Consider the following 18,240-nt stretch of genomic DNA (forward strand, 5'->3'; position numbering starts at 1 on the left):
ACCATTATTTATTTATTTTGAACAAGCCATTTATGTAACACTGGCTTCCACAAATCCTTTCTCCAAGCCATCTCTGTTACCATTCTCACCAACAGACTGATCAGAAAACACTCATTATCTGACTCAACTTTATTTTTCTGTGGGAAGAAAAGGGGCAAACCTGTGAAAGTCTACTCCTCTTGTGAGGGTATAATTTGTTTCCTACTTTCCCTAAATACTGTGCCACATGGCTGTGTGGACAGGGCAGAGAAGAACTCGGGATCTGAAAGCTGCAAAGCAAGTAACTTAGCAGCAGCCAACAAAGTGCTTAGAACGCTGAAGAAGAATGCAAGGTCATCTTTGGTTCAAAAAGATGGTTTGATGAGACAACAGGTCCTTGCATGCAACACTTCCCCTCCTGACCCAAGGCCCTGTCTCCTATTAAGATGAAGATGGCCATGAATTGCACTTCTGAACTCTGCTGATCCTTCTGAAACGCAATCCCACAATTTCAAGAGTACTGAGTGACTGGCAAGGTATTAAAAGCCAAAAGCTTCTGATACCACAACTAGGGCCTGGGAGCTTCAATTTTGATTTACCACGCAGAAGCCAAGATGCACCACATGTAAAGTACTGTTTGGATACAAACATTTTCTGCAGAGATCCATTATGAAAGGGAAAACAAAACAAAACAATAAAAAAAAGGAATTGTGATTTGACAAGTGAAAGGGATGTAAAATGTACAGGACCAAGCAGTCAGGTATCAAATAACTGTCCCTGGGACTGGACCTCAATGATGAGTTCAGGAGAGCACAGAGAGGCCAGCAGCACACCTGCACCATCCATCATGGGATCAGTCAAAATATGGGTGGAAAAAACTATGCAGCAGAAGAAATAACCTAACAGAACTAAGGGTCAGTGGAATTACTTAACTGTGATATTGCAGTTACTGCAAGGGAAACATCTCCAGAAAGGATTTCACCGTGACTGGTTCAGCAGACCTCTTGCCATTACACAGAGAACATTGCTACTTCAGCACCGACAGAAAAGACTCTAGAGATACATGTATTTTTTTAACACAGCAGGTAAAGGGCATTAGCCCACATCTTTTATTGAACTTTCCTTCTCAGGGGCTCTTACTGAATTTTTCAGGGTTAGATCCATTTGATCCACACCCCTGACCTCTTCATTCAGGCAATGTAAGTCTAACACGATGCAAAAAACACCACAGGAGGGAAAGTTTTTCAGGTATGTGGTACCATAGTCTCAAATAATTCAAGTAAAGGGACAAGAAGAGCTCAGCATCAGCTCATTCCTGGCTTTCTTACCTGCTATCTGATGCTTCAACAGGGATTAATTGCTTCCTCTTAAGCTGACACTCTTCCCATTTCTTTCTCTGAATCTGTAAAACACAAATGAATACCTCTGAAAAGCTTTCTCTGGCACAAAGTAACTGTACTTAATAGATGACTCCTTCCAGTGGACAGCCTCCACCTGGCATCACTCAGATCTAGGTCATTTGCAGCCTTGCCAGACCTGTATATCACTTGCATGCCCTGCTGCCTCCCAATGCAGCATCCTGCCCATTTAAAAATCCACCCACACTCAATCTTTCACTGCACACCACACCGTGTGTTTAAGCTCTGAGCAAGAAGCAGGTCACTATTGTTTGCTTAGATCTTTTAAATCTTCCCAAGTTTCCATGGGCTGCTCTCTAAGTCAACCATAGGAGAGGTCCACACGTAGACAAGAGGGCACCCAGGCTGGCAGATAACTTCCCATCTAAACCCAGGCTTGGCAGTGAGTGCCACTCCCTCCACCCCAGCTCTGACTGTGGCAGTCAGGCTCTGATTCCTTAAAACACACACACCATCCCACACTGGTTCTGTCTCGCAGCTCCTTCTCCAGCACCCCCTGCAAGGACCCTGCACCTCATCCCTCCACACCCCGCACCCACCCGGCTCCGTCCCGCAAAGCGAATCCCCATAGCGGAACCGGCGGCCTCCGGGACACCCTCCCGCCGTCTCCCGCCCGGGAAGGCCGGCGAGGCCCGGGGGCAGGGCCAGAGCTCGGTCCCCGGCCGGTCGCCGTCCCCTCTCCCCGTCCCCGAGGCCCCGTCCCGGTTCTGACCCGGTCGGGCTCGTTTCCACCCGTGATCCCCGTGACTTTGCGACCGGTTCGGCCCCGGTTCGACCTCGCCTCGAACCCGCCCCAAACTTTGCCCCCTCTCGGCCCGGCCCCACGCTCTCACTTCAGGCCGCCATGTTGCCGCAGGGCACGCCGGGTAATCCGGCGGAATCCCCACGCCGCAGCGCGGTGCGTCATCGGGCAGCACGGGACGGGAGGGCGGGGCCGCGCGTCCCAACGGCACCGCGGCAACGCGCCTCAGCTCCTCGGCACTGCTGGGCTGGGGGTCTCAGGCATAGACATAATGCTCCACATGGGGCCTTACAAGGGCAGAGGAGAGGGGGACAAATGCCCCCGAGGTCACAGCTCTCAGTACTGCCAGCGGGGCCAGAGAGATCCCAGAGCTGAATGGGAAAACCCAACTACAAGTCCTGTGGATTTCTGTCTGTCTCTTAGAGAAGAGGGACTGGCAGTAAAGGTGGATGAGAACAGGTCAGATCTGGACACAGCTATGATCATGAACTTTGGTTTCTACTGGCAAACTCATCCACTTCATCTTTTCTACACTTGAAGATTCAGCAAGTTAATACATTTTACATTTTAACCAAATCATCCCACTTGTTCCATTCGGAGCTCACACATGTCCTTTGCCCGCTGCCCTCTAGGCCTGTCCTGCAGCCTTACCCTCTGTCCCCTCCCTGTCACTGTTTCTCTCACAAAGCCGATGCCCGCATGGTGATTATTTGAGCCACATCCAGAAGAAATGGGAACATCCGAGAAAAGTCCTGATAGTATTTGGATGATATTCCCAAGTGTATTACACATACACAGCCTTCAAGTCTGCAGTCAGGTAGTGAAAGGCTCAGTGTGCTGCAAGCCCAGCCCACATGGTGCCCTCTCTTACACAATAGAGGACAGGTGCTCGGCAGAGCCCTGCTTCATGACCTTGGGAATACAGTGCAAAACTGCTGTGCACCCAGCAAGTGCCGCCTGCACTGTGCCACGCGTCAGCAGGGATATTTCAAGAAAGCCTTCAATCCTTTGTGCCCCCATAAATTCTCCCGACCCTCCCCATGCTGGAGTCAGATAACAAGCAGGAGGACAATGGCTCCAAAAATCCAGGCTGCCCATCTGCTCCCCACTTCCAGATTCTTGCTTCTGCAGCACCAGCTGATGAAATTTTCATAGCTGATGAGGTTTCCCATTTCCACAGGGCCTTGCTGCCTTGGAGGGCTCGCAGTTGTAGGCTGTTCAGGTTTCTGTGGGTGTGCACTGATGGCAGCGATGATTAGAGCCCTTTCCTTTCTTAGAGTAGGATCACTCTTAGAATCATAGAGAACCTAAGGCAGAGGGTCTATGAAGAGGACCTCCAATCTTTTTAGAAGCTTAGGTGAAATAAGTCCTGCTGCACAGGGTGAACTGGACTTTCAGATGGCCTCAGTGTGATATGCTTCTAATAAACTCTTTTCAAAATCAGATCCCAAGGTCTAAAGGAACACAAAAGCAGAAGTCAGGATGACACCTCCTGTCAGCATGAAGAAAACCCTGCACCCAAATCCAGAACCCCTTGACTGCCATTCCCCTTCCCTCTCTGCGCCACACACATATACCCTGCCTTTTCATGTATCAGGATGGCTCATGAGATGGGCTCACCACTGCTCTGAGCCAAGAGAAGTGACACGATGCGGAAGCATGACGTTGTGTTGCATTATATTCATTTATACAACACTATTCATGCCAAAGTTTTGTTCCCTGCTAGTGCCAGTTGCTCACTAAAGCCTCTGAACTTCAATTAACAAGCATCAGGTAATTTAACACTTGACTCCCAATAATCCCTTTATTTTAAGGGGCCTCTGGCGGATGTTGAAGCTCTCAGTAAACAGTCCTAGAAATACATTCGAGATTCTCTCAAATACCAGTTGAATTTATGACCCTTAATGAAGAGGAGGGAGGAATCTATTCAAAATACTTTCCAACTGGCAGCACTTTATATAGACCCCTGTAACTTTATAGAAGGAACCCCTGGAGGGGCAGGTGCCACCCTGCAGAGGGACAAATCCCTCTGAAGTGCCTATAATGAAGAAGTAGACACCATAAATAACGTCTCCCCACCAGAAGTCACAGCAGCCTTGGTCCCCTCAGGTCCTCTGCCAATGCAGGTCAAGCTGGGAAGACAATGGACTGGGCCACCCTTTTGTGACACCTGCCTGCATGATGCATGAAGTCCCATTTCCTCCTGCTTGGAAGTTGAAGAACAACAGCAGTGAAGCACCTGCATGGGACCCTGACTCCTGGTCAGCTCAGAGGTTTTGTGCCATCATAAATTTTGAGCAGAGAAGGATGCACGGTTTACACTGGTATTTCAAATGTATGTAATGGCCCTTTTCCCTAACCTGTACATCTGATGAATGCACTGCATGTCAACGCTTCCCCATTACAACTGCTTCCTGTGCATGTTTCATATATTTATATATGTATGTATGTTGAAAAATAAAACAAAAAATTAAAAATAAATAGATATCAGTGACCCCTACTGGCCATTTCTAACTAGCCATTACAAAGCACAGCTCGCTGTTGCTTCTTGTCCCCAGTGTCCCCTCCTGGGCACAGTGACTGGGCTGTGGCAGCCCCCTGCTCCTCAGCTGACCACTGGCTCTGCACTGTGCTCACCCAATAAGCAGGGTGTGCATCCCACCCTGTGCCCAGCACAGTGCCTCCAACCCCCACCACATGAGGCTTCAGGGCTCTGCTGTGTGGCCTCATCTCGCCTCACCCAGCCAACACTTTCTGCAAAGCCTTTTTGCCCCAAGGGATGCCAGTGCCAGCACAGGTGTACCCTGCAGTGGACACTGAGGAACTGCCACCTTTTCATGCCAGAGAATGAGCCTGATGAAGGGGCAGAGAGAAGCCTATGCCCAAGGGGAAGAGCAGATGCTTGAGTGCAAGAGAAAACCCTACCAGGGAGCAAAGGCTGGAGTAATAGTGTCAGCCTCAGATCCAGACTCCAGGGCCTCTGAATCCGTTCCCCTTTGTCGAAACTTGTTTAGCTTGTCATGCTAATAAAGAGTTTGAAGTGAACCAAGCTAAAAGTATGTGGAGGGGAAAGGGGGATGTATCTCAGAGCCTGCATGGGGCAGCAGATAGGGCTGAGGTGCAGCCCTAGGGCCAGACATGGCATGGGGCAGAACTCCCACCCGTACACGAGGGGACGTCGTGAACGCATCCACATCAGGGTGGTGGTGGTGGTACTTCCCTGGAGAGCAAAAATGGGGCGAAGGATCCAGCCCCTCAGCCCTTGTTTGCTTCTGAGGGCACAGCAGGGGCTTGCAGGCTCTTCCAGGAAGAGGCATGTGGCTGTGTGCTGTCTTCTAAGGAGCCTTTCTGCACGCCTGGCTTGCTTCTCCAGCTCAAAGAGACTTTTTTGTTTTGTTTCGTGAAATCTGCAGCACTGCCTTCCCCGTGCAGCTCTCGTTGTTTATAGGGACGGGTTCAGGCAGGCTGGGGAGGAATTACCTTTCCGTAGGACACGCTTGGTGCTTGGCTGAGCGCTCAACTTCCCTGCTCCAGGAGAGCTGTTGAAGGCCAAGGAGACAGTCAGTCTGCAATTAGCCTCCCCCTCCAACCATCATCGATGCCCCCCGGGGCTGGTAATTATGGACTCCCATCCTTTGCACCCAAGGTTCAAGCCTTTCGAAGCATGGGCTCTAGCTTCATGAAATGACCTTGAAATTGACTGCAACAGACTCCTGCCAGGTTTCTCTGCAAACATGGAGACACGCCAACCTCTGCAAATACCCAGGAGCAAGCTTGGAGGTGAGCTGCGAGGAAGCTCCAAACATTCTCTTCAATAGGATCCCATTAAATGCTCGCGTGCTCTCAGTGAGATAGGGAGGTTTTATTGCTAGAGCTGCCAGCTGGAAGAAAACAGGACAGGGCATGGCTGGAGGTGGGCTTCAAGGCACTCTATCATGCATGCCAGGAAATGGAAGGCCTGGCAGAGGTCCTCTGACAGCTCGTCCTTCATGCCTGATCCTTCCCAACCTCCCCTGGCAGCAGGAGGCTGCAAGGAGCGGGGATGCACCTCCTAAGGGCTGCGCCCTGGGGCAGCTGTGGCAGTGGCTGTTGAACACAGAACGGGAAGCCAAAGATCACAGGGCAAAATAAGATCCCACACAGGGAACTTGGGGGCTTTCTGAAAGGAGATGGCTCAGTTTTTTGAGCTGTGGGAGATAAAGGTGATACATTATTTCTCCAGCTACCCTCCATATATACCTGTCTCTCTTCCTTTTCACGTATATTTGAAGTTAATTAGCCAAATATATATGTATACACTTTTTATTTTCTTGGTGACTCTCTTCTGACTTCAAGAGAAATAATCAAGTTATGCTCAAGGAATCCATATCTCACAACAGTGTGTGACTTTTCCAGCCCCGCAGGACTGGCTTGAGGCTGACACATGGCTCTGAGCACTGGGAATCATCTCTCTGAAATATCTCATAGAGCTACTAAACAGCTGTCAAGTCCTTGGCTGTGGTGATGGGAAATGTCGGCTGGGCCACCCCTCTGTGGCTGCTCTCCAGCGAGTGAATGATGCCTCCTCACACTCAGCACCCTTCCCCTCCCAGGCACCCATCCTCCTGACTCAGGGGAAGGTAGAAGCCTTACTCCACAGCCTGGCACTCATCTTCAACACCCTGGAGCAGGAGGGTTTATAGCTTTATGGGGTTCATCATTCTGTATCCTTACTGTCTATATAAATGTCCAGCTATTTCTGTAAGTGTACTGGACATCTTGTCCCCCAGCAATGAGTTCCCTGGATCATCAGTTTTTAGGATAAAGGGGATCCTTCCCATCGTTAATTTTGACTGTAGTATTTCTGATTTTGCTGAGTGCACTGGCAAGCCACAAAGGATCCTAATAAAAAAGACTGCTGAGTCTCAGCAATATTCCCTAGGGACTTCAGGGTCACAGGGAATGTGACACTGGGCTTGGGCAGCATTCCTACAGGCTTTGGGGAAACACAAAATATATCCTGGGGTAGCCCAGGGAGGCTGCCCTCACTGCAGCGCTAACATGGAGGAGGGTGAATCCCAGAGCTCTCATGGGCTGAAGCACCCCTCGCAAAGCCACCAGGAGCAAGGGAACTGGTCTTGTCTTAGAATCATAGAATGGTTTGGGTTGGAAGGGACCTTAAAGCCAACCCAATCCCAACCCCTTCTGTGGGCTGTCACCGCCAGCTCTGCTGCCCAGGGCTCCATCCAGCCTGGCCCTGAGTGCATCCAGGGATGGAACAGTGGCAGTTTCTCTGGGCAGCTGTGCCAGTGACACTTCCCTTCCTGGAGCCATTTCTGATGGTCTCAGCCACCAGTCCTGGGAAGTTCTGAAGGGCTTTTGGAGCATTTATACCACAGTAAAACACAGGGCAGTGTGGAACTCAATGGGTTCACTGCAAATACACATCTCCCTGTTCTCCATCCTTCCCCATATTCACCACTAGTCCCACTGTTGCTGTTGACCACAAGTGTTGCTGTGTTTCCTCCCATCCACCCTCCGAATGGCGAGAGATTACTGAAATGGTGAAAATCACACAGGAAGAGCCATGAGCTCCTGCACTCTCGACCTTCACCCTCTCCCTGCCACACTCTTGCCCACCCTCTCCATGTCCCCGCTGCAGGCACAAACACCTACTGCCCATGGAAGCTATTTCTAAGCAATCCCGGGCATCCGGGGAATGAGGATCTGAACAAATATTGGAGCGTGCGCGTGCGGTGAGCGCACACACACACACATCCACACAGAGACGGTGCTGCCACCGAGTCAAATATAGACCTTGGGGAAGGGGGAACAATGGCCGGGGTTGGGTTACATGGCTGCGGGGCCAGCGAGCTGCTGATGTTTGTTGTGGGATGGGAGAAACAAGGGGGGTGGCATGGGGGAGAACATTTGTTTTTACCCAGAGACCCCGGGCTGGTGCAGCACAGCAAGCGTGCATACAGAGAGGGTCACACCGAGCTGTGGGGGAGGATGCTGGAATAAGCTGGTAGCTCAGAGGTGTTTGCAGCCGTTCTCCAGCTGCTTCGCTACTACTCCTCTATCTCCCTTAAGGGACTACAGTGGGCAGGAAGGGGTGAGTTTTTCCAGGAGTCTGCACAGAGAAGAGCTTCTTTCTCTTCTCGCTCTGGGGAAGGTTCCTCAGTGGAGAAGAGGCAGTATCACCCGCTGCTGAAAGCAAGAATCCTCACCCCTGATGTCCAGCTGTCTCCAAGGCGCAGGCTGCAGACACCGGAGGAAAGGCAAGCAGCCCCAGCTGGCTTTGACAGGTAACTTTTCCATCTCACTGGGAATGATGGTCCTGCATCAGAAGGACGGTATGGGAGGGAGCCTGCAGCTGGTAGGCATGGGGGAGAGGCACAAAGGTGCTGTGGTGATGGGGGATTCCCAGTCCCATTCTGGGTCCCTGCTTTGTGGGGTTTCCTTCATTGGAGAGAGGAGCAGTGGAGGGATTCTTACGGCTAGGAAAAAAATCCTTCCTAATTCTGACCCAGCAGCTGTTTCATGCGAGACGCCCCTAGGGATGGCATGGCAGGGATCAGAGCACAGTAGGGTCAGGTCCAAGCCAAGTGCAGGAATCCCCTCCTCAGCCCCCATAACTTGGGTCTGCAAATAGAGTCACTTTGCTGGAGTTATCACGGGCAGCCTGGGGACAGCCAGAGCAAGGCTCAGAGTTTGCCCATGGATTGGACAAGAGCCCTTCAATGATGAGAAAGGAGAATACTTAGGGTCCATTGTGCCTGATGTGCCTGTCAGCTCCCTTCTGCACATGCTTTTCTCTGCCCACCCCTCCCTGTCTGTGTGCCTCACACCAAGAGGAATAAACCAAACCCCAGATCTCTTTTCCTCAGATGTGTTCACTTCACCCCTCTGAATCCCTGCCGTGGTTTCCCTTCTCCACTCCCCTGCCTCGGCATGCAGATCTCCAGCAGCCGATTTCCCCTCCCTAGCCTTGGCCACAGATTTCACCTCGGAGATGACTGTTATGGGAAAGCCACGTGTGTGGCTCAGCTCTCTGCAACCCAATCCCATCTCCCCCTCCCGCACCGCTCCGGTTGTGGATACAGATGCTTATGGGTACCGACACACAGTGTCGGTCTGCAAGAGCTTTTTCTAATGTTCATTCAAACAAGTAAGGTTTACCTGCACACAGGTATGGCCTTGCAGTGTGGTGCAGTGTTTGGGCAGATATCCACAGAAGAGAGTGAGAGCAGGATGGAAAACTGCAGGAAGCATCCTAGAGCTGGGACACCTCAGTCAGCATCTGAGCTGCAGGAGACTGGGACCTGCCTGATCCTCAGGGCCTCTGGAGCAGTTCCACAGGGTGACCAAGATAAGGAAAGGCAGGCAGAGAGGAATGGTCTTTCTGCCTGACAGGAGAGCAGAAGGGAAGCAGAAAGGAGGCACATGAGGTAGGAGCCCATAGTATAGCTCCCTAGAGTTGTGCTGTCTGAACAAGCTGAGGTCTGCAGGCAGATGAGGTGCAGAGCTGGACTTTGGTGGGGCTATGAGGGTCACGGGGCTGCAGGAGGTGACAAAGGGAGGGCAGGGATGTGGTGGGGAGACAGGAACTGCTAACACCCACACGAGTACCAGGAGCATTAGGTTATTCTTGGTTCTCTGTGGAAAATAGCAAACTTTGGGGCCAGTGGAGTATGGAAAAGGTGTGGGTGATTTTTAATTAAGGATAGCTAGGCCTTGGGAGGTGGTGGAATAGTCCAGGTTTATCAAGTGGCAGAAAGGCCGTGCAAGGTGAAGAGAAGCACAGGCAGCTGTTCCTCTTAAAGACTTGGCTGCCCAGCCGCTCACACAGGGCTGTCTCCATGTTGGAGCATCGGAGTCTATGTCTCATGAGCAGCAGCAGGAGAAGCACCAAGGAGCACAGCTTGGTGGGATGGCTCCTTCCTGGCAGCTTGGCAGGACGCCTTCTTACTGGGGTGGCTGCCTCACGTTGCTTCTCTACTTTCAGACTTTAAATCCCAGGGCTTGAAAATGGAGGTGTGCTCACTGGAGGGACTGGAGTTGGCACAGGGGGGCCTGGGAAGGCATTTTCACTTCTCTCCGCATCTTGAAGCTTTGTAAAGCGTGGGGGGAATCTGTTGGGCTTTCCCGGTGAGCAGGCAGAGGTGCTGAGAGGGAGGTGGCCAACACCGAGCGGGAGCCCGGCACTACCCAGCTCCAGCAGCGAAGCCTCCGTGTATAAGGATGTCTGACCCTGCCCCCTCCTAAGGGGTTCCTCCGGGATCCGACCCCCAGCCCGGAGCTGCCACTATTCGTGGGTCCGGGGGCTCAGCTTGGCCCACGCAGTGACCGTGGGTGGGAGTCCTGCGTGTGGCCGTCCCCGGAGGCAGAGGGAGCAGGGCAGGGGTGAGCGGGCAGGGCGGGTCGGGCCGAGCCGGCCCGGGGGGGCTGCCTGCGGTTTGGGGCTGCGGGAGGCGGGATGTCCCGGGGAGGGAGCGGGGATGTGCAGGCACACGCAGCCGCTGGCAGGCGGCCGGGGCGCACGGCGGGGGCGGCGGCGGCGGGCAGGGGCAGCTCACGCGGCAGCTCCCTCCGCAGCCCCGCGCCTCTCCAGCCCCGCCGCCGCCGCCGCCGCCTCGCCGGGCATGGCCGCCCCTCGCCGCCGAGCCCCGCGATAGCACCACGAGCCGCCGCGTCGCCGAGGTGAGCACACACCGGGGAGCTGAGCTGGCTCCGCTGCGCGGCCCCCCGCCGCATGGGGGGCAGCGGGGCCCGGGTGGTGCGAGGCCCCCCCGGCCGGAGAGGGGAACAGCAGAGAGAGCGCATCCCGCACGGACCATCCCGGGGGTGCGGGGGCATCTGGAGGGGTCGTGAAGCTGCGGGGGGCTGAGGGGGCCGGGAGAGCAGAGCCGCGGCGGCGCGGCATCTCCCGGTGCATCCTGCCGTGCCACGGTAGCTCCGGGCCGGGGGACTGGGGAAGAGCCCTCGTTATGAGGCTGGACCCGGTCGCCTCTGGCGGCTCCCGGTCACCCGCGAGGGGGTGTCTGTAATTCCCCCCGGGGGCCCTAATGCCCCAGGGCACTGGAGGGGATTAGGGAGGAGAGAGCGGGAGCGTCCCTGCGCCCCAAGGCCAGGCCCGCTGACGGCCCCGTGGGCACCGGTTGCCCCCGGGATGCGGCCACCGGCGGCAGCACACGGGGGTCTGGAGCTCGAAGGGGCAGCAGTGGGGAGCCTCGAGCAGCAAGCTTTGCAAGGACGCGTGGTGATCGGAGGTCGGGCTTTCAACAGCCCTAAGGGATGGGCTGCCAACTGCTCGCCCGTCGGCTCTCAATTATTTTATAAGTTTCCTAGGCATTGCTTCACCCTCCCCTGAAATGCTGCAGCTGTCCGCCACTGCCCAGCATTTCAGGGCAGGAAGCGAAGGACAGTCTTGAGAGCACAGTGACAAGGGGAGCATGCGGAGGGAGGATGCTGTGATCCCTGCTGGAATTTGGCTGGGACACTGGCAAGCACATCCCGCAGTCTCTCTGAAAATGCTGTGTCCTTTGTGGGTGATGGTTTGTTTGTGGCGAGATGCCCTGAGCAGAATCATTGCTTTGGGCTCAGTGGGTGATTTTGTGTGGTCCATGTGTGTCAAGCCATTAGAAGTGTCCCTAGCACCTTGTCCTGCAATGGATGTAGGTGTGGGGGGACTTCTCTCCAAATCTGGGCAGACCCAACACAACCTTCTCTCACTTCACAGTGGGGCTCAGAGCAGCGTGGCCCCTGCCCATCACACCCACGCAACTGGATGGAGCCTGCTCCTCTTCACACTCCTCATGGGATGGCTTAACCCCTCCCATCTCATTATAGTAATATCCTTATGATATCACCCTAGAATTTCCTGCCCTAAACAACCCCAGAAGGCTGGGAGGGATCGAAGTGTTTTTGGAAAGTGTTTAATGCTACTTTACAAGGGCAGGAGGTGGTCAGAAAATCAATGGGTGCGGGAACTCGGGGCTCACAGGGCTGTCTGCGGGGTGTCAGAGGGAAAGGGCTGCACCCAGCAAGTGAGCGCTGCTCAGTGCTTCAACCCTGGGGTCTATCGCTTCACCCCTTTCCTTACCAAAGCTATTTTCTCTGGTGCTACTTACTGCCCTCTTACCATCTAGATCCACCCCACTCCCTTCCCTCCTAATTGAGCCAGAAGGAGCTTCGCATCTTAGCCATCGGCTTATGGGGTTTGCTTGCTGCAGGCTGTGAGTCTTTGAAAAGCAGCCCAGGTGCTGTGAGCATGGGATACATGCAGTGCAGGGACCTCACACCTCACTTAACACAGAGCTCAGGTCTCCCGATGCAGGGAGGGAAGGTGAAGGTCCCTTTGACAGCACTAGTTCATAGAGCTTTGGTTGGGGCAGTGTAGCAGCCTCAGCTGCTGTGCATTCAGCACTGGGTGTATTTGTTTGGTCTCCCAGACATATGTTTTAGAAGGCTTTCTGGTTCTTAGTGCTCCAGCGTTGCCTCAGAGGAAGAAGCCTGGAAGGACAGAGAGGTGTGTGGTGAGAAGTCCATACAAAACTGGATGTTTCAGCTCAGAACTTCCAGGCAGTGGAGAGGAAGGGACTCATGAAGTGACGCTGCAGTGTGAGCCAGAGGCCTTTCCTCAGCCAGCTCTTTTCACCTCTGTAGGTGTTCATCTCGGTGGGGCCACACTGACCATGCTCAGGAGCTTCTGCCTTCAGCTCATGTCCTTGCTTTGGATCCTGTTGGCCCATCACCAGCTTGCCCAAGGTGAGTCTCTGGGTCCTGCTCTTCTCTGTCCACCTTTTCAAATCCATCCCTGGCGCAGACAAGACTCCTCAGCTTATCAGCTCAAATAGAGCTGGCCTGATGAGGAAAACCAGAAAATGCTGCATCGTCATCTGGCACCTGGGAAGTGACTAATGGTGACTGTGAGACCCTGTTGTGATGGCAGCTGGGTGGCAGTGCACGAGCAGGTGGGAGGTGAAGGGTCCCAGTGCCCCACCTCTCACTGGGATGGGCCCATGGGGAGAGGCAGGGTGAGAGAGAGAGACGATCTTGACCCCAAATGGCTAATCCTGGATCCTGTGAGGCAAAATCCTGAAGATTAGCTTGCCCTCCCCCCACTCTGGGTAAGTGCAGAATTCCCAAAGCCATCTGCCAGGAGAGGTGCTCATGGGCAGGAGGGACAGTGATACCCATGCCTGGGCTGAGCAGATCCAGCACTACTGCCTTGGTTGGGTTTGGGAGGCTCCTGCCTCACAGATGGAGGTTTGGGAAGCTCATGCCTCATGGATGAAGGGGTTTGATTAGGGCGGGCAGTCACTTGCTGGCCTGGGTGTATGATGGGCTCCTGCAGAAACCTCTGAGTAGGTGATGTGGTAGAGGGGGAGGCTGGGGTGAAAGCAGACACGGGGCTGGAGAGAGCAGGTTGACATGGATCAGGAGTGAGAAGCGGCATGGCAAGGCCACGGCTCAGTTACAGCATCATTATGGTGGCCTTTAAATAAATAAACAGAACTGGATACCTGCTCCTCAGTGGGGTGCTTGGGCCCTGGCTGCAGTCTGCTGCATGCTAACAGTTTTCCTCAGGAATGGGAGCATCCCAGAGATACAAAGGACCCATTCTTGCTGTTTCTGCCTTTGGTGCCTTTGTGTCCTGTGTGTGCCTGAGCCTTCTCACCCCGGTGGTCCACGTGCTGTAGCACAGGCTGTAGGGTCCCATTTCTCAGCTACCTGCAGGCCAGCAGGGCCAGAGCAGGTTTGGGGTCACCCATGATCTCTGCTTAACCTCAGCCCCCTGTCCCTACCTTGCAGGTGATGATTGCAGCGAGCGCTGCAACCTGGCCCACGGCAGCTGTGACCAGGATGGGAAGTGCAGGTACGTCCACCTCCTTCTATGCATTTATCTGTCCTTACCCACACCTCAGCCTTGGCAACATCCCACCAAAACTGCCCTCTGCCCAGGGACTTTTGCCCTTGTGGTTTTTAGGTTTTACATTTTGGGAAAGAAAAGCAGTTTGCACCTCCCGTTCCTGCACCACAGTCTGTGGTACCCAAGGGAAGCAGTGCTTGCTGCCCACTCAGGTTTATCCTGAGGTTTATCTTCATGCTGTTTTGTTTATAGCTTTTGCAGTATCTGGTGCCACCTCCGCTCAGCCCTGCTTCCATAGAGATGCCCTCTTTTCTTAGCACTTGCTGAGAGCTGTCAGGATGAGGGAAGGCTACTGGGACACCATAGCTTTGTTTTGTTGATGATCTGTGGGTACAGAAGAGCTGGGTGTCACAACGCTGCCCTGTCCCCTCAGGTGTGACCCAGGTTGGGAAGGCGAGTACTGCGAGGAGTGTGTGCGTATGCCGGGCTGCCTCCATGGGACCTGCCACCAGCCCTGGCAATGCATCTGTCACAGCGGCTGGGCCGGCAAGTTCTGCGACAAGGGTGAGTCCCTGGCTGGGCGGGGGTAGCTCTGCAGGGGACAGAGGAGCGTCATCCAAACTCATCCCCATGCTGCACTTCAGGGTGCTGTGGCTAAAGTCCTGCATGCCCTGCACTAATAGGAGGGATGGCACAGCCAGAAGCCACATGTGGGTTCTCAGCTTGGGCTGCAAGGAGATGGGATGTGCCTTGGCTGTCCCCAGCTGCATGGTGGGAGCTGCATGACACTGTATTCAAGTGCTGTTATCTGTCCTAACAGTGCCACCACCATGGTGTGCCCCTTCCAGCTGGCATGCACAGCACCAGCACATCATGCAGGCCTCTAGGGCAACAAGGATTCTTCTTGCCACCTCCAGACCTGGGCTGCTAGTGCCTGTTGGAGGGAAGGAGAGAGAAGCTGTGGCCACTTTCCTATCCCCACTGGGTCTGACAGGGTGTGGGAACTGAAGTGGCTGCATCGACTCTCATTTCTCACTCCCCCCACCTTTTCCTTCCCCCTCAGACGTCCACATCTGTGAACATCAGTCCCCGTGCCAGAATGGGGCTCAGTGTGTCTACGACCGAGATGGGGACTACTCCTGCCTGTGTCCAGAGGGCTTCCACGGGAAGGACTGTGAGATGAAGGCAGGGCCATGTGAGAAGGCAGGGTAAGACACGGCATTGTGATTACAGACATCACTAGTTGCAACTCAGTTTGGCTTCTTGTCTCTGAGTTTCCATGTGCTCATGGAGTTAAGCCAAAACCATCTTTGGCTTTAGTTTAGCCTGGCATGCTGCAGTCCCGCTAGGGCTGTGACCTTAGCAGGGTCCCATTCCTTGTCAGTGTGGATACAATGAGCTGACACCAGTTGTGCCTTAAGGAGCATCAGTAGGGCCTGCATCTTCCTCAGATACTCAGCCTGCTGCCTCTTCCCATTGGGCAGCTGCCCTGTGCCTTGGGGACATCCCACCCTTGTCACTGGGGAGGCAGAAGCTTTACCACATCCTCCTTTACCGCATCCATCCACCTGCTCTGTGGCTTGGCAGCCAGATCCAGTAGGGAGTTTCCATCCCTAGGGCGGGAGTTGCTTGCTCTCCAGAGCCATGACCCGTTCTTCCTCTCTCCTCACAGATCTCCATGCAAGAATGGGGGGCAGTGTCAAGATGAAAATGGCTTTGCCAGCAACTTCACCTGCCGGTGCCTTGCTGGCTTTGTGGGGGCTCTCTGTGAGCACGATGTGGATGACTGCCTGATGCGGCCCTGCGCCAACGGTGCCACCTGCCAAGATGGTATCAACCGTTTCTCCTGCCAGTGCCAGGTGGGCTTCGAGGGGCGTTTCTGCACCATCAACATCAACGACTGTGCCAGCCAGCCCTGCAAAAACGGGGCCAAGTGCTACGACCGTATCAATGACTATGACTGCTTGTGTCCCGACCGTTTCACTGGCAAAAGTTGTGAGATCTCCATCCCTGAGCCCACCTGGGCTCCCCCCTACCACCCTGCCAATCACGAGAGCAGCTGGGCGATGAGGAGCACCACCAGCGAGATGCCTGCGGTGACACAGCCAGAGCCCGTGAGGACTGCGGTTACGGGGCGGCGTGTGGCCAACCACAGCGAGAAAGTGCCGGGAGGAGGGTTGTTAAAAATCTCCGTGAAGGAGGTGGTGACCCAAAGGGACTCGGGGCTGAGCGAAGCCCAGCTGGTGACAGTGCTGGTGTTCGGGGTGCTGACGGCAGTGCTGGTCCTCATCACCATCCTGCTCATCCTGAGGAACTGGCAGAGGGGCCGACAGCGGTCAAACTGGTGCCAAAGCCCTTCGCAGGCTGCCAGGAAGCTCCAAGATCAGGAGTGCCAGGTGGGCATGTTAAACTCGGTCCTCATCGAGCCCAGAAAAACAACGGAGCTGTGAGCACTCTGAGCCAGGCCCCTGCAGGTCATCGTGCTGGTAGACCCCTTGAACTGCACCCCAGGCAGCTGTTCTGGTGCAAACTGGGCAGTAGGGAAGGGCTTCTCAGGCAGTGAGCGCATCAACAAAACCCCACAGTGCTGGGCTCGGTGCAGTGGGACCAAGCTGTCTCCACCTGGCCAGTGCCTGTGCGAGTGGAGTTAGGGCTGCATGGGGCCAGCCCTGCAAGGGAGCAGCATTGATACCGCTCCAACATGAGTGCTTGGAAATGGGACTGGGAGTGCTGGAGTGCCGTCTCACAACTGTCTTCTGCTAGGTCCTCTGCAACTCATCTCTGTGATTACTTGGAAGTGGCTTTGCCCTGCTATTTCTGTTGGTGTTGGGATGTTTCTTCTGGGGCCTTTGGGATGGTTGTGCCCGCTCAGCGCTCCCTGCCCTGGAACAGGGTCTCCCAGCTGTTTCTGGTGGTTGTAGTTTGAGATACTGCGTTCCAAGGGCACAAGCAGATGCTCTTGCTCTGTGGCCTTGTGGTCCTGTGAGACAGTTTGGAAAGACTATGGAGATCATTTAGGGTCTCCTGTCCTTTTTTGCCCTGTGTGATGCTCCTCCCTCCTGCCACCAGACTTGGCATTACAAACATGTTCTGTACCTTTCTCCTGATGATCCATGGGGTCTCCTCTCCCCACTTATGGAGCCATCCTTTCTGGTATGGACACAGACAGCAAAGCTCCTTCCCCACTCCAGTGTGCACTTCTGCTTTACTGTTCGCTGACGGGGAAGTGCATGGCCTCTTCCTTGTGGGGCATTCAGGGCCTGAGCTGGTTCTTCTCACATGCCCTCACAGGTGAAACAGGAGCTGGATAAGACTGGAGATGTGCTGCAACTGGCTCAGGAGTAATACAAGATCCAGATCCTCATTTCCCCTGCTAGTCCCTCCAAGGCAACCTGCTGGCATTAACCTCAAACCAGCCATTGCAGTGTTTCTTGATAGCAACCAAGCTAAACTCTACGCAGTGGATATGAAGAAAGGATACAGAGCCAATAATGACTGTAGGAAGCAGATACAGCACTGCAATCTCCTTGCTAAAGCAAGGCTGAGAGGCACATAGCCTTGGTAATGGCTCTGTTCTGCCTTTTCTGGTCTGGTGTACAGCAAGCAGGGCCTCTCTGCCAGGGTCAGGATTTTCTGTGCCTCCTCATAGGAATGAGAGGTTAAACAGTGGAAATTTTAAGCACTAAACAACAAAACAACCCCTACTACTGGCCTGTAGGGTCACAGAACAGGGTTCGAGGTCATGTAGAAAGAGTGAGGACAGAGGATTGAGTGCTCAGCCAGGAGAGAGACCTGGGAGAGGGGACTGGGGCTCCATGAAAAAGATTATTTTTTTAATACATGAATGGATAATGTACCTTTATCAAATAAAACAATTACAAGCCCAGAATCTGTATCAGAGAATGATAAAATAATTTGAGTTGAAGGAATTTTCTGTATGCCAATCTCCAGCTCTCAGCAGATTCAGTGACATCAGCTTGCTCAGCTTCTTATCCTGTCCAGGTGTGAGCATCTGTATTTTCATCACTGCCCTCAAGAGTGCACACCCAGACTGTGGCACACGGATTGCTCCAGCCCATGCTCTGGCCCAAAGTCACCATAAACCTTTCATTACCTGGAAGCCCTTAATTTTGCTGGCCTGGCGTTGTCCTGCTGGGAGAAGTTGTCAGGGCCTTCTTGATCTTAACATCTCAAAACATCAGATCCTGCTTAGTTTGAGGCCAGCCTTACCCGTCACTGAGCAAAGA

At 53.9% G+C, this 18,240-nt stretch overlaps 2 protein-coding genes across 15 annotated transcripts in view; one reads left to right on the top strand and one right to left on the bottom strand.

The window, feature by feature from the left end:
- The window catches only part of TJAP1 (tight junction associated protein 1), a 37,061-nt gene extending 34,731 nt beyond the window's left edge, over positions 1 to 2,330 (bottom strand). For 6 of the 13 annotated variants that reach the window (XM_015857760.1, XM_015857762.1, XM_015857752.1 and 3 more), the window contains exons 1-2: positions 2,110 to 2,224; positions 1,308 to 1,381 (exon numbers count right to left, since the gene is read on the bottom strand). The gene's annotated coding sequence lies outside the window, so the exon portion shown is untranslated. The other 7 variants (XM_015857761.2, XM_015857751.2, XM_015857758.2 and 4 more) reach the window with 4 other exon arrangements.
- Positions 2,331 to 8,132: 5,802 nt separating this feature from the next.
- On the top strand, positions 8,133 to 17,882 carry DLK2 (delta like non-canonical Notch ligand 2). 2 transcript variants are annotated; one of them, XM_015857801.2, is made up of 6 exons: positions 8,133 to 8,426; positions 12,787 to 12,888; positions 13,936 to 13,999; positions 14,427 to 14,557; positions 15,057 to 15,201; positions 15,666 to 17,882. In XM_015857801.2, exons 1-6 carry the CDS (start codon positions 8,354 to 8,356, stop codon positions 16,441 to 16,443), a joined length of 1,293 nt encoding a protein of 430 aa, XP_015713287.1. In that variant the 5' UTR covers positions 8,133 to 8,353; the 3' UTR covers positions 16,444 to 17,882. The 2 variants fall into 2 exon arrangements, with proteins under 2 accessions (XP_015713287.1, XP_015713288.1); XM_015857802.2 differs by lacking the exon at positions 8,133 to 8,426 and adding an exon at positions 10,731 to 10,821.
- Positions 17,883 to 18,240: the final 358 nt, after the last annotated feature.

The sequence above is a fragment of the Coturnix japonica genome, chromosome 3, assembly GCF_001577835.2.
Source record: "Coturnix japonica isolate 7356 chromosome 3, Coturnix japonica 2.1, whole genome shotgun sequence".
Taxonomy (NCBI): domain Eukaryota; kingdom Metazoa; phylum Chordata; class Aves; order Galliformes; family Phasianidae; genus Coturnix; species Coturnix japonica.